This window comes from Pristiophorus japonicus, chromosome 4 (assembly GCF_044704955.1).
Source record: "Pristiophorus japonicus isolate sPriJap1 chromosome 4, sPriJap1.hap1, whole genome shotgun sequence".
NCBI lineage: Eukaryota > Metazoa > Chordata > Chondrichthyes > Pristiophoridae > Pristiophorus > Pristiophorus japonicus.
The window spans coordinates 285745777-285760318 of NC_091980.1; the positions used below are offsets into that span (position 1 = coordinate 285745777).

A 14542-nucleotide genomic window follows, 5' to 3' on the forward strand; every position below is an offset into this window, starting at 1 on the left:
GCAAGTGCTGCATCCCCCAGCTGAAGTCCCTTACCCAGCGAAAGTGCATGATCTTACACCGCCACCTTCCCCCAACTCTCTCCCCACTCCCCGCCCCCGGCTCTCTGTCTCTCTCCCCGCCCCCGGCTCTCTGTCTCTCTCCCCGCCCCCGGCTCTCTGTCTCTCTCCCCGCCCCCGGCTCTCTGTCTCTCTCCCCGCCCCCGGCTCTCTGTCTCTCTCCCCGCCCCCGGCTCTCTGTCTCTCTCCCCGCCCCCGGCTCTCTGTCTCTCTCCCCGCCCCCGGCTCTCTGTCTCTCTCCCCGCCCCCGGCTCTCTGTCTCTCTCCCCGCCCCCGGCTCTCTGTCTCTCTCCCCGCCCCCGGCTCTCTGTCTCTCTCCCCGCCCCCGGCTCTCTGTCTCTCTCCCCGCCCCCGGCTCTCTGTCTCTCTCCCCGCCCCCGGCTCTCTGTCTCTCTCCCCGCCCCCGGCTCTCTGTCTCTCTCCCCGCCCCCGGCTCTCTGTCTCTCTCCCCGCCCCCGGCTCTCTGTCTCTCTCCCCGCCCCCGGCTCTCTGTCTCTCTCCCCGCCCCCGGCTCTCTGTCTCTCTCCCCGCCCCCGGTTCTCTGTCTCTCTCCCCGCCCCCGGCTCTCTGTCTCTCTCCCCGCCCCCGGCTCTCTGTCTCTCTCCCCGCCCCCGGCTCTCTGTCTCTCTCCCCGCCCCCGGCTCTCTGTCTCTCTCCCCGCCCCCGGCTCTCTGTCTCTCTCCCCGCCCCCGGCTCTCTGTCTCTCTCCCCGCCCCCGGCTCTCTGTCTCTCTCCCCGCCCCCGGCTCTCTGTCTCTCTCCCCGCCCCCGGCTCTCTGTCTCTCTCCCCGCCCCCGGCTCTCTGTCTCTCTCCCCGCCCCCGGCTCTCTGTCTCTCTCCCCGCCCCCGGCTCTCTGTCTCTCTCCCCGCCCCCGGCTCTCTGTCTCTCTCCCCGCCCCCGGCTCTCTGTCTCTCTCCCCGCCCCCGGCTCTCTGTCTCTCTCCCCGCCCCCGGCTCTCTGTCTCTCTCCCCGCCCCCGGCTCTCTGTCTCTCTCCCCGCCCCCGGCTCTCTGTCTCTCTCCCCGCCCCCGGCTCTCTGTCTCTCTCCCCGCCCCCGGCTCTCTGTCTCTCTCCCCGCCCCCGGCTCTCTGTCTCTCTCCCCGCCCCCGGCTCTCTGTCTCTCTCCCCGCCCCCGGCTCTCTGTCTCTCTCCCCGCCCCCGGCTCTCTGTCTCTCTCCCCGCCCCCGGCTCTCTGACTCTCTCCCCGCCCCTGGCTCTCTGACTCTCTCCCCGCCCCCGGCTCTCTGACTCTCCCCCAACTCCCGGCTCTCTGACTCTCTCCCCCAACTCCCGGCTCACTCCCCGCCACCGCCGGCTCACTCTCCCTCGCCGCCTCCCTCTCCCTCGCCGCCTCCCTCTCCCCCGCCGCCTCCCTCTCCCCCACTCCTGGTTTCGGATGGGAGGCCTCGGGGGCGGAATCCAGAGGATGCCGGCGCTGAAGGACAGAAAATAGATGGTACAAATAGTTACTCTGAATGTTTATCCCTCAATCAACATCATTAAAACAGATTTTCTGTTCATTACCACATTGCTGTTTGTGGGAGCTTGTTTGTGCGCAAATTAGCTGCCATGTTTCCTATATTACAACAGTGACTACGCCTCCAAAAGTACTTCATTGGCCGTAAAGCACTTTGAGATGTCCGGTGGTTGTGAAAGGCACTATATAAATGCAAGTCTTTCTTTAACTGTTTGCTGTATGGTTTGGTGTGTCAGGCACAATACGATGACTTCAATTGTACATAGTTAAAAGAACCCATCTCCTTTTCTTTTCTTTTTTATTTCTAGGAACCCAGTGACAATGGCCCACTGTTTTCAGAGCTCAAGTTTTATATGAGAGCAGCAAAACCGGAGCTAAGTGAGTTAATTATTTGAAAAATCAGAAATGCAGTGTGGTGAAGTGAATGTTCTTCCTAAAACCAAACAGAGCACATCTGATTTAATAATATTGAAGTGCTGATATTTGTTAGCAACCTCTAAATATCCCCAGTTTTTTTTATTACACCAGTATACCCATCAAATATATAGTGCTTGTGATTGTGCTGCTGCATCATTCCTGTGCCCATTGATTCATCCTGTGTTTGTAAAAGTTCAATTTAAATAACTGCTGATATCCATAAATAAGTATTTGAAACTTACAGTAGTAGTCCTTTAGGAGGCAGCACAGAATATGCAACAATTTATTTTTGTCAGATACTTAATTCTGCAGCAGCTAAGATTTTTGGATATGAGATGTATGGACTTCCCTGGGTTTTAACATACTCTCAAGTGATCACTTCCCAAGTCTGTCAGTGCTCAATGCTTGTCTTTTAATTTTGAGTTCCTGCTTACCAGGACAAGAGTGGGACTTGGTGTGAATTGCTGCTGTTACTCACATTCATTCCAGTTAGCTGCAGTTTCAAGCGAATCAGGTTGAAAATGATAGGAAGCTACAAACAAGGAAGTGGTGGGTTTCGAACAAAAGGAAAGAGAAAACTGGGTAAAGTGCATCTTCAGACTACGATTGAGAAAAAGTAAACGTGAGGGGAAAACCGAGCAGTCTTCACCTTGGTTCTCAAGTGTATATTTTTTGACAAGTTTAGAAGGGCTTAACTCACGAACCTGGCAAGCAAAATGAGTATCAAATAATTCAATCAACTAATTTGTAAAAAATTAAATCACCAATTGTAAAATTCAGTGCTTTCAAAATGTAGTATTTTCAAAAAAAATTCTATTTGAAGCTTTGGCTGTCACTAATTAAATAGAATTTTTCCTGCTCACCCAAATAATTGCATAATGAAAAGCCATGAGATGTTTCAAATCTATGGGAGTGGAAATTAAGCAATTATGCTACTGTCATCGTTGTAGTTGAATTTTTTTTTTTAAGTATGTAAGGATTATGATTTCAAAATGGAGTAAAATTGTATTTGTCTTGCAATTGTCCAAATATATTTGCATCTGCAAACAGACTGCACCAAACCTTGGTGTTTCCAAACCATTGCTCCTCGAGCAGTGTTGAAAGGTATATAAAATATGATTATGCTTCTCATGGATTCTGGGATTTTAATGACTCATAACGTGGTGTAAATGGTTTATCTGAAATATTTATCTGTGTGGCCACAGTTCACAGCTGGATGTCGTCCCGAAAGATGAATTACCTTGGTGTACCCAAGTATTGGGGATCAGGACTATATGATAAAGGAGGCAAAAGGTATGTATGGCCATTATTTTAATACAATTCAGTAAGCCTGTGTGCAGTCTCAGATCATTAAAAGGTGAAAATTCAAGAAGGAATATTTGACCCCAGAAAATGCATCAACACCCAGTGGTTGTGCAATGAAGTGACTTTCTTCAGTCTTGTGGTCTTTGCAGTTTCTGGGCCATAAGAGTTGGAAATGCATATGCAGCTGTGAGGAAAGTGGAGCATTTTTGTCTGTGATATATTATTGTCGTCTCCTTGCCAGCCATAAGGTACACATGAGACTAAAAATAGCTTCATTTTCTTGAATGGCCCAATCTGGCTGATATATTGGCAATGAATATAGTTCAGGAAGTTCTTGTTATGTGAATCTTTATGGCAGCCATTGTTTCTGAAGAGCTTAAGTCTTGTATGCCTGACCGAAGTGTTTCTCCAGAACGAAACAAATGATTCAATTTAAGTGCAGGGCACCTCTGATGATTCAAAGTTGTACCAAAAATTTAGGATTAAGCGACTTTGAATTAAGAGACTCTACAATATCCTGTGGATATGTTCAAAATTTAATTGGCAGCTCTAATTGAATTTGAGATCATTAAAACATTTTTTCCCTTTGTTTCAGTATAAAACTTCAAAAGATTTTAGAGATGTACCTGGGGATGTCTGCTTAAAAGTTGGCTGTCATTCTGAGGTTATTGGGGATCGGGGCAGGCCAGTAACTCTAGTAGGTCAGCAGCGAAGCCCCAAGTTGGGGGCTGTGTTTTAAGGATCAGTTTTACATAGAGCATTAGCACTGGAAAAGTTACTCTCTTTATATATCCTGAGGAGATTGGTTATAAATTACTGTGAATCTATTCTTGCTACTTTTATCTGTTTACTGTTCAATAAATACAGTGACAGGTTAACAGGGCTTACTGCATTTATCTAGATATTGGACCAAGTAATGACACTCCGGTTCATGGGAAGATAAGGCTTGCTTATAAGAGTTCCAACAAGCTGCAGATACTTGCTGGGCATCCCCACGCAGCTTGCCCTTGGGTAGATCTTGGGGGAGGAAGGGCTTGGGAGGGGGCCGAGGGTATTCAGCACTGCAGTCAACCGGGGAGGAGCCCAGCTCCACATTCAGGCAAGTATTTTTTTTAAACTTGGTGCAGCCTCCAGCTGGTTAAGGACCGCTGGTTAGGCTGCATGTCTGCACAGGCATGATCGGCTGAATAACCTCCTGTGCAGCAGTATTCTTTGTTTCTATAATTCTATTTCCTAAGCGCCGCTGTCCCAGCAATATTCAGAGCATGCCCTATTTTTTTATTGGGACCACAAACGGGTGTTGTTCTCTTTGCTTATGCAAATAGAGGGCCTCACGCCTGTTCAGGTATGGGCCCTGGATTCCTCTTTTTCTACTGTTTCATACTTGACGGGCAGTAATGAGTGCGTGCACCGCTCACCATATTGGATGCTTACCATTTTGCACTTGACAAACCAGTGTGGCGTCATTAAATTCTAGGCCCGAGTGGAAAAACTCAAAAGTGTAAGTTACATTCTGACTTTTTTTCCCCCATTCTCGTCTGTTTACCACTCTTTACACAAATGTGCACATTATGTACATTATGATATAGTTCAAGTAAAAATGACAAAACTTAATTTGATCATCATCTAATCGGAGGAAAAATTACTTGATCAGATTAAATTCCTCCCAAAACATGCCAATTATAGAAGCACTGCATTTTAAGCTTCAACTCACTTTCTGCATTCTTCAGTTACAGATTTATGGTGATGGATCGATTTGGATCTGACCTGCAGAAAATATTTGAGCAAAACCATAAGAAATTCCCTCAGAAATTTGTGCTACAGATAGGTATTCGATTGGTAAGTTTTAGTGTTTGTTATCTGGAAGGTACCATTGTGTTGACAATTTTATTTTAATCTTTATAGAGCATCAATGAAAATTTGGCATTTTTGTAACATGTTGAAGTTGTTCCAAATAGTTGAACCCATTATTGCTGCCTATCGCAGGTCTGCCACCTATGTTCATTTTGAACGGATTGTCAGAATGTGCACAATTGGCCTATGGTGGTCTTGCCCTTAAGGTCTCTCTTTTGGAAATAATCTGGCCTTTACTTAGAACTTTTGACAATTCAGATTGGGACCTTGTGGAATTTAATGAAGCCGAGTAAATGTTCCTCTGATGACTTTGAAATGGAGACAGTCTCTCACCCAATACAGACTAGTGAAGTACCAAGTTTGATTTTTGGTCTGTGCTGAGCTCGCTGATCCCAGCCTTAGCAGTAGTATGGATGCTGCAATGGGCTGAATTTCCATGATCAGATAGTTCAAGCATGAATAATGATCGCTTGGGAAGGGTACAACGCATTGCACACTGCCTTTGAGAAAGTATCTCAACAAGGAAGTACAGTTTGTGGGGAAGAAAAGAAATGCAAAGTTACATGACTTACGTGTCCAAATCATCCTGTCTTCGTGGGCCACTTAATTGTGTGCTATGGAGCTTCTTGGCCACATATGAATAATTGCAATACAGAATATCAACCACCACTCTAAATGAAAATCTAATTTTCTGTAATTAAATTTACATAAAAGCATTCCCTGTGAGCTAAGTTGCAGACTATAGTTTAAGATTAATTTTGTCTAATTAAAAAACATCATGCATATTAATGTGTTATGGCAAAAATAAATTCTTCACTCGAGCTTCATGGGCTGGATGGCCAAGGTTCAAGCACCACATATGGCTTGTGGACTTTAGTTTGGATACCCTAGGCCTCGGAGAATTGATTTGGATGACAATGCTATTAATGGTTTTATAACAATTTAAATTATTATAAACCTGAATAGTGCAATTAATCTTTCCTATCGTTGTCTTTTCAATCTGGTATTGTTTCTAATTCTCACTAACTACCCCTCTAGGGTTTACCAGATAGAATGAGGATGAGGACAACGATGGGTGCTGTAATTGCTTTTCAGTATTTCCAGAAAATTATTACAATCTAAAGTTTTTAAGACTTCAGTTTGGGGTCATGGAATCACAGTTTAACTTGTATTTTGTTTTCAACCTGGTCTTGACCTGCATGGCAGCTTTTCGCCGTCTCAATTTCTGAATTCTTGCCATTTGTGCTATTTTTCAAAAAAGTGCTAAGAATTACAGTTTACTTTTTTTGTTAAAAGAATAAGTGTTAAGTATGGAAGAACTCCACAAGACTGAGTACTGTGACCTAAAACTGATGTGACCCTAGTCTCTTTAATATAACTCCAGAGTGCCTAAGCAGCATGGCAGACAACCTTTTATACTCCCTTGCACGAGGTGTGCAGGTGACCTTGGACCTCCAACAGTTGCGCCCTCTGGTGGCAAGTTTTACACAGTTACATTGTTTACATACATAACATCAACCCCACCCCCACCCCACCAAAGTCTTTGATACAAATTATTTACAAGTTGAGACGATCCGGGGCCCCAAGCTCCCTGGTTGATCGTATAAGTTCAAACTCTGGCATGGGTGAGTTGGTCAGACCATTGCTGCACTGCGGCGTGGCTGGTCTGACAGGACTGCTGGGAATGGTGGGTTCATCCTCTTGATTGACAGCGAGGTCGATTGCTGGTTGGGTGTGTGTTTATGGTTGTCGGTGAACCGCAGTTTGGTCTGATCCAAATGCTTCTGCACATTTATCCATTCAATAGTTTGACTATAAACACTCTATTTCCCCTTCTTGGCCAAGACACTGCCAGCGACTTATTTAGGACCATGACCGTAATTAAGGACAAACACGGGGTCATTAACCTCAATGTCATGTGATACAGCCGCGCGATCGTGGTACATGTTTTGCCGGTGACGCCAGGTTTCCACATGATCATTTAGATCTGGGTGGACTAGGGAGAGCCTGGTTTTGAGTGCTCTCCATTATTAACAATTCTTCAGGGGGAATCCCAGTGAGCGAGTGGGGTTGCGTCCGATAGCTGAGCAGACAAGGAGCCTTCCGTCACGCATTTCAAGCTCTGCTTGATAGTTTGGTCTGCCCATTTCGCTTGACTGTTGGATGTTGGCTTAAATGGGGGCAGACCGGACATGCTTGATGCCATTGCGAGTCATAAACTTGTTTAATTCCGAGCTGGTGAAACACGGTCCATTGTCACTGACAAGGACATTGGGCAAGCCATGGGTGGCGAAAATATCCCGGAGGCTTTCAATGGTGGCAGTGGATGTGCTGGATGACATGATTACGCATTCAATCCATTTAGAATAAGCATCCACTACAACTAAAAACATCTTTCCGAGAAAGGGGCCACCAAAATCTACGTGGATCGTGGACCACGGTTTGGAGGGCCATGGCCACAGACTCAATGGAGCTTCCCTTGGTGCATTGCTCAGTTGTGAGCACGTGTTGCACTGGTGTACGCATGATTCTTAAGTCCGAGTCAATGCCGGGCCACCAAGCATGCGACTTGGCTATAGCCTTCGTCGTCACTATGCCTGGGTGGGTATTGTGTAGGTCGCCTATAAACGTTTCCCTGCCTTTTTTTGGCAAAACCACGCGATTACCCCATAAGAGACAATCCGACTGGATGGAGATTTCATTTTTGCGTCGGTGAAACAGCTTAATTTCATCTTGCATTTCCCCGGGAACGGCCGACCAGCACCCATTGAGGACGCAACTTTTTACTAGTGATAGCACAGGATCCTGGCTGGTCCAGGTCCTGATCTGGCGAGCAGTGACGGGTGACCCCTCACTCTCAAAAGCATCCATGACCAGAAGCAAGTCTGCCGGCTGCGCTGTTTCCACTCCGGTAGTGGGCAATGGTAGCTGACTGAGGGCATCAGCACAGTTCTCTGTGGCGGATAACATAGGCATAGGCGGACAATGTTAGTGCCCATCTTTGGATGCGGGACGAAGCATTGGTGTTTATACCTTTGCTTTCTGAAAACAGCGAAATGAACGGTTTGTGGTTGGTTTCAAGCTCAACCGAAGTCCAAATAGGTATTGGTGCATTTTCTTAACCCCATGTACACATGCTAATGCCTCTTTCCCGACCATACTGTAGGCTCTTTCAGGCTTAGACGGACTTCTACACGCGCATGCACCCGGTTGAAGTTTGCCCAATACATTGGTTTGCTGTAACACACAGCCGACCCCGAACGAAGATGCATCACAAGCTAGCACTAATTGTTTACGGCTCATACAGTGCAAGTAACTTATTAGAACAAAGTAGGTTTCTGGTCTTCTCAAAGGCTGTCTCGAGATTTACCCCAAACCCAGTCATCACCCTTATGCAACATGTGCAATGGTTCCAGCAAAGTGCTTAACCCGGGTAGAAAGTTACCAAAATAGTTGAGGAGTTCCAGGAATGAACGCAGCTCCGTCTCATTCTGTGGTCTGGGTGCATTCTTGATGGCCTCTGTCTTTGAGTCCGTGGGTCTGATGCTGTCTGCCGCAATCTTTCTCCCCAAAAATTCGATCTCTGGCGCCAGGAAAACACACTTGGAGCGTTTCAGCCTGAGTCCCACTCTGTCTAGTCGATTTAGAACCTCTTCCAGGTTGTGCAGGTGTTCGGTGGTGTCACAACCGGTGATCAGGATGTCGTCTTGAAACACAACGGTGCGCGGAACTGATTTCAGCAGACTCTCCATGTTCCTCTGGAAGATGGCAGCAGCCGAGCGAATCCCAAAAGGGCACCTGTGGTATATAAACAGTTCTTTGTGTGTGTTGATGCATGTCAATCTTTTCAAAGATTCAGCCGGCTCCTGTGTCATGCAGGCGGAGCTTAGGTCCAATTTGGTGAATGACTGCCCCCCACCCTGCTAACTTTGTGAACAGGTCATCCACCTTGGGTAGCGGGTATTGGTCTTGTAACGAGACTCGGTTGATCGTTACCTTGTAGTCTCCGCAGATTCTGACCGTGTCATCGCTTTTCAACACCGGAACATTCGGATTGGCCCACTCATTCAGCTCGACTGGCAATATAATTCCCTCTTGTTGAAGTCTGTCCTGTTTCTACTTTCTCCCTCATCATATATGGAACCGCTCAAGCCTTGTGATGAACGGCCTTGCATCGGGGACTAGATGGATCTGCACCTTGGCGCCTGTGAAGTTGCCGATCCCTGGTAGCAGGCAGAACTGTATATGGCATGGTCTACACGTCTGCAGCTGCAAGACCGAGGATGACTCAGTCTGCCATCGGGCGTGAATGCAAATCCATTAGCACCATGTTGACGCTAATCATCGAGCCCATCAATGTCGATTCAAGCACTGTGTGCAAAGGCTGCGAAACAATGGGGTATCTCCAGCGAATGTGCAAGAGTGCTGCAACTCGCCACGTGGCAGAGTCGGCAGAGGATGATCGATCCGGCGCGGATCACGCAGAACAAATATGAGAGGCAACTCAACCCAAGGAAGAAATGTATGGGGTACACACCTTCACCATCGAGAGCACACCTATCATGCTGAAAGTCAAATTGAACGGTATTCCGATATCAATGAAGTTGGACACGGGGGCGAGTCAGTCAATTATGAACCAGAAACCAAATAGCGATGGAAACTTGCTCAGCACTTGGGCGCACTAGGCATCATCCACTGAAGATAGTGCTTTGACGTCGTCCCAGTTCCATCGAATCTTTCCCAGCCAGCTTCTGCCGAATAGCGTTGGGCCATCGCCTGGTACAATCCACAGTGATAAATCATGCATAGCTCCATCGTACGATACCTTAACTGCCGCACTGCCAATGACTGCATTTGCCACGTCCTGGCCCTCGGAGCAGTGGTGCGTGTAGAAATTATACCTGACCATTAAGACGCTCTCCTTCGGCTTGAGGTGGTTCCGAACCTATGTACACAACTCTGTATATGTCTTCTCTACTGGTTTCTCCAGTGCTAGCAGATTCTTAATGAGGCAATATGTTGTGGACCCACACATGGTGAGGAGAATCGCCCAGCACTTGATCGCTTTATCGGCCCCATCCAGCTCATTGACCACGAAATACTGGTCGAGACACTCAGCGAAGGCGTCCCAATCATCACCCTCTACAAATCTCTCTAAAATACCAACGGCAGCCATGACCGCGTGAAAGTTCGTAATCTGTTACTCGTCGCCAATTGTCAAGTATGGAAGAACTCCACAGACTGAGTACTGTGACCTAAAACTGATGTGACCTTACTCTCTCTACTACAACTCCAGAGTGCCTAAGCAGCATACCAGACAACCTTTTATACTCCCTTGCACGAGGTGTGCAGGTGACCCTTGGGCCTCCAACAGTTGCGCCCTCTGGTGGCAAGTTTTACACCATTACAATGTTTACATATATAACAATAAGGATCTTGGGTTGATTTGGAGTATTGCTCACCTAAATTTAATATACGCAACTGAAACTTCAAATTATTTGATAATTCAAAAATGTTTGCTGCAAACTCTCCATTTGGTTATTATTTATATTTAATTCAAATGAAAGGATAATTTGATTTTTTTTTAACCTCAAAATTACTGACACTTGGCTGAAATGATTTTCACGCATATGCTATGGCTTAAAGAGCCATCTCTACTGATTATTCAACTAATCTGTACTGTTGTCCTCAGCAGGCTATTTCAGTCAGTTCCTCTATCAGTATCAGAAATAAACATCAGGAAGCCCCAGTGGCTCGGTTGTTAAACACATCATGCAACAGATCTAGGCCACAATGTCCCTGCTTTTATTGTTGTCCAGTGCTGAATTAACTGGTCATAGCCAGGATGGCAACATGGGGCTCTACAATTTGCCTCTGGGCTAGGAAGCAGGAAGTCAAAAAGGTGGCAGTCCAGTTAGAAAATGTCCGCGTGGTCCTTGGATGGGAATGATTGGGTTGAATTGTAATGCCTGAATAACATGGCAACACCTATTGTCTAAGCATGTGAAGAATGGCCATTTGGCCAAGGCGCTTGGCAGCAACTGGTGCCAGTGGAGCCATATTCGAGCAGCAGTCACTCAAGGAAAGGAATAGTAGAAAACCGAGGGAAAGTAGCACAAAAATATAATGGTTAAGTGTTTGTAACTATTTTGGAAAGAATGCCGATGATGACAATCCTTCTTTAGGAATGAGAACATTTTCAGGGAAAACTCATTTTTGCAACTTTGGACTCTGACCTCACAAAGTAGTGGTATATTTTTTTTCCGAGTTGGATTTTAACATGTTACATAAGCACATAAGAAATAGGAACAGAGTAGGCCATATGGCCCCTCAACGCTGCTCTGCCATTCAATAAGATCATGGCTGATCTGATCATGGACTCTGCTCCACTTCCCCGCCCGCTCCCCATAACCCCTTATCCCGTTATCATTTAAGAAACTGTCTATTTCTGTCCTAAATTTATTTAATGTCCCAGCTTCCACAACTCTTTGAGGCAGCGAATTCCACAGATTTACAGCCTTCTGAGAGAAGAAATTTCTCCTCATCTCTGTTTTAAATGGGCAGCCCCTTATTCTAAGGTCATGCCCTCTAGTTCGAGTCTCCCCCATCATGGAAACATCGCCTCTGCATCCACCTTGTCAAGCTCCCTCAATCTTATACGTTTCAATAAGATCACCTCTCATTCTTCTGAATTCCAATGAGCAGAGGCCCAACCTACTCAACCTTTCCTCATAAGTCAACCCCCCTCATCCCTGGAATCAACCTAGTGAACCTTCTGAACTGCCTCCAAAGCAAGTATATTCTTTTGTAAATATAGAAACCAAAACTGCACGCAGTATTCCAGGTGTGGCCTCACCAGTACCTTGTATAGCTGGAACAAGACTTCTCTGCTTTTATACTCCATCCCCTTTGCAATAAAGGCCAAGATTCCATTGGCCTTCCTGATCACTTGCTGTACCTGCATACTATCCTCTTGTGTTTCATGCACAAGTATCCCCAGGTCCCGCTGTACTGCAGCACTTTGATTTTTTTTCTGCCAAAGTGCATGACCTCATACTTTCCAATATTGTACTCCCATCTGCCAAATTTTTGCCCACTCACTTAGCCTGTCCTTTTGCAGATTTTTTTCTGTCCTCCTCACACATTGCTTTTCCTCCCATCTTTGTATCATCAGCAAACTTGGCTACGTTACACTCAGTCCCTTCTTCCAAGTCGTTAATATAGATTGTAAATAGTTGGGGTCCCAGCACTGATCCCTGCAGCACCCCACTAGTTACTGGTTGCCAACCAGAGAATGAACCATTTATCCTGACTCTCTGTTCTCTGTTAGTTAGTCAGTCCTCTATCCATGCTAATATATTACCCCCAGCCCCGTGAACTTTTATCTAGTGCAGTAACCTTTTATGTGACACCTTGTCAAATGCCTTCTGGAAGTCCAAATATACCAAAGCCACTGGTTCCCCTTTATCCACCCTGTTTGTTATATCCTCAAAGAACTCCAGCAGATTTGTCAAACATGACTTCCCCTTCATAAATCCATGCTGACTCTGCCTGACTGAATTTTGCTTTTCCAAATGTCCTGCTACTGCTTCCTTAGTAATGGACTCCAACATTTTACCAACCACAGATGTTAGGCTAACTGGTCTATAGTTTCCTGCTTTTTGTCTGCCTCCTTTCTTAAATAGGGGCTTTACATTTGCAGTTTTCCAACCTGCTGGGATGTCCCCAGAATCCAGGGAATTTTGGTAAATTACAACCAATGCATCCAATGTTCTGTGATCAGATCATGCTCCAAAATCCAATACAATGTTATCTCCACAAAATGGAGGTGAGAGAAGTCTTTGATTCTGAACCCTGAACAACTCCTCAAACTTGGGAGTAGTTGATTTAGAAAGCAAAAGAAAATGCCCAGCATAACTGAGTCCCTGTTTGAACAGATGGAAAGAAAGCTCCAGATAAGAAAAATGTTTAAAAAAAACTTTGAATTCATGGCAGTGCATATATCTATCTGCCATCATCAAATATTTCTCTGATTATTGCTCCGTATCTGGTGAAGTACTTAGAAACATTGAGTATTCTATTTACAGGTGCAGTATCCTAAGATAGGTTGCCTGTATAGACAGACTGCATAAAGAGGTGGATTTGAGGACACAAGAAATTATTTTTTTTAATATAAGCAGCTGTTGCATGTTCAACATTCTGAACATTTCTTAAGTTTTCCACCTTGCCTGTTGCACCAAATTTATATTTCTCACGTTATTTCCATGTTAGATGTTATGGAAGGGAAATGTTTGGTCAGGAATACACAATCCCAAGAAAAATTCTGTCACAAAATGTACGTGGTTTGAGATTAAAACTGTTGGAATAGGAAGTGTGTTTGTTGAAGAATAATGAAGCAAAACATGCGCACCTTGATGGTAATATGGATTTGTTATGTGGATCAGGATTATAGCTGCCATACCTTATTTGCTAGAAAAAAAAAACTCATCCTTATGGAACAGTATGCCAGGGAAGAAAAAATTGCTTCATAGCTTGGTAGATAAAAAGGTGGAGGAGACTATTGAAGTGCTGCAGCCAGCCATCAAACTGTGCCCAATGGCATGACAAGTGTGATATCTCACTGTTGAAAACAATGTATACCAATGAGGTGGTTGCTTATGAGTAAAGTGTCACACAAAACTGTACAAGTCTTTTTTGGTGGAAGAAACCAGTTTGGAAATCATTATCAGTTTAGAAAAAGTTGTTTATTTAATGCTTGATCTTGTGTACATTGGCGCAGAATTTGCAGTCGGCGGCAAAGCAAAGATGTTCGCCATTGTCCACGAAGTCAGCTTCGCACATAGATCTCGCAATCTGTCGAGAATTTTGGGTTTTTCTGTCGCGCAATTACAGTCAACGGAAGTTAATGTGGATTCCCAGCGAAGAGCTGCTGTGATGTCAGCAAGCTATCTAAGCAACCAATCAAAACGCAGAATTCTCAGACAGCAAACCAGGAAAGTGGGTAAGCTCCTAAAATTCTAACTTTTTAAAAATGTTCGAAAGCAAAACAAAGATTGGGCCTTGCATGAGGAAAATACAAACCTGAAATAAATATGAACAAACTTTAAAGAATTTCTTTTTAAAGTTTCTTAATTTTAATTTTTATTAAAATGGATAAATTTGACACTGCACAAAATTAAAATTCGTTTTTCAGGGCCATAACCTTTGATTAGCAGTCAATACGCTGTTAAAACCCCAGTTACATCTAATCCAAAAGGTATTTAACAGCGTAATTACTGTTGAAGCGGCAAGGTTTTTGTCAGTTTCCACAAGAGGATGGTGAGGGGAAGGGAAAAAAAAGAGGGGGGGGTGTGGAGAGGGGGGAGGGAAGAGAGAGAAAGATAGCACGGGGGAGGGGTGGCTAAGTGGAGGAGAGAAAGAAAACGGGACGAAG

At 45.3% G+C, this 14542-nt stretch overlaps 1 protein-coding gene across 4 annotated transcripts in view; it reads left to right on the top strand.

Moving 5' to 3' along the window:
- The window catches only part of vrk1 (VRK serine/threonine kinase 1), a 117730-nt gene that overhangs the window by 40193 nt on the left and 62995 nt on the right, over positions 1-14542 (top strand). For all 4 annotated transcript variants that reach the window (XM_070877560.1, XM_070877563.1, XM_070877562.1 and 1 more), the window contains 3 exons: positions 1842-1911; positions 3156-3243; positions 4986-5094. In XM_070877560.1, the coding sequence (XP_070733661.1) occupies positions 1842-1911; positions 3156-3243; positions 4986-5094 (267 nt within the window). The remainder of the gene's footprint in view (positions 1-1841; positions 1912-3155; positions 3244-4985; positions 5095-14542) is intronic.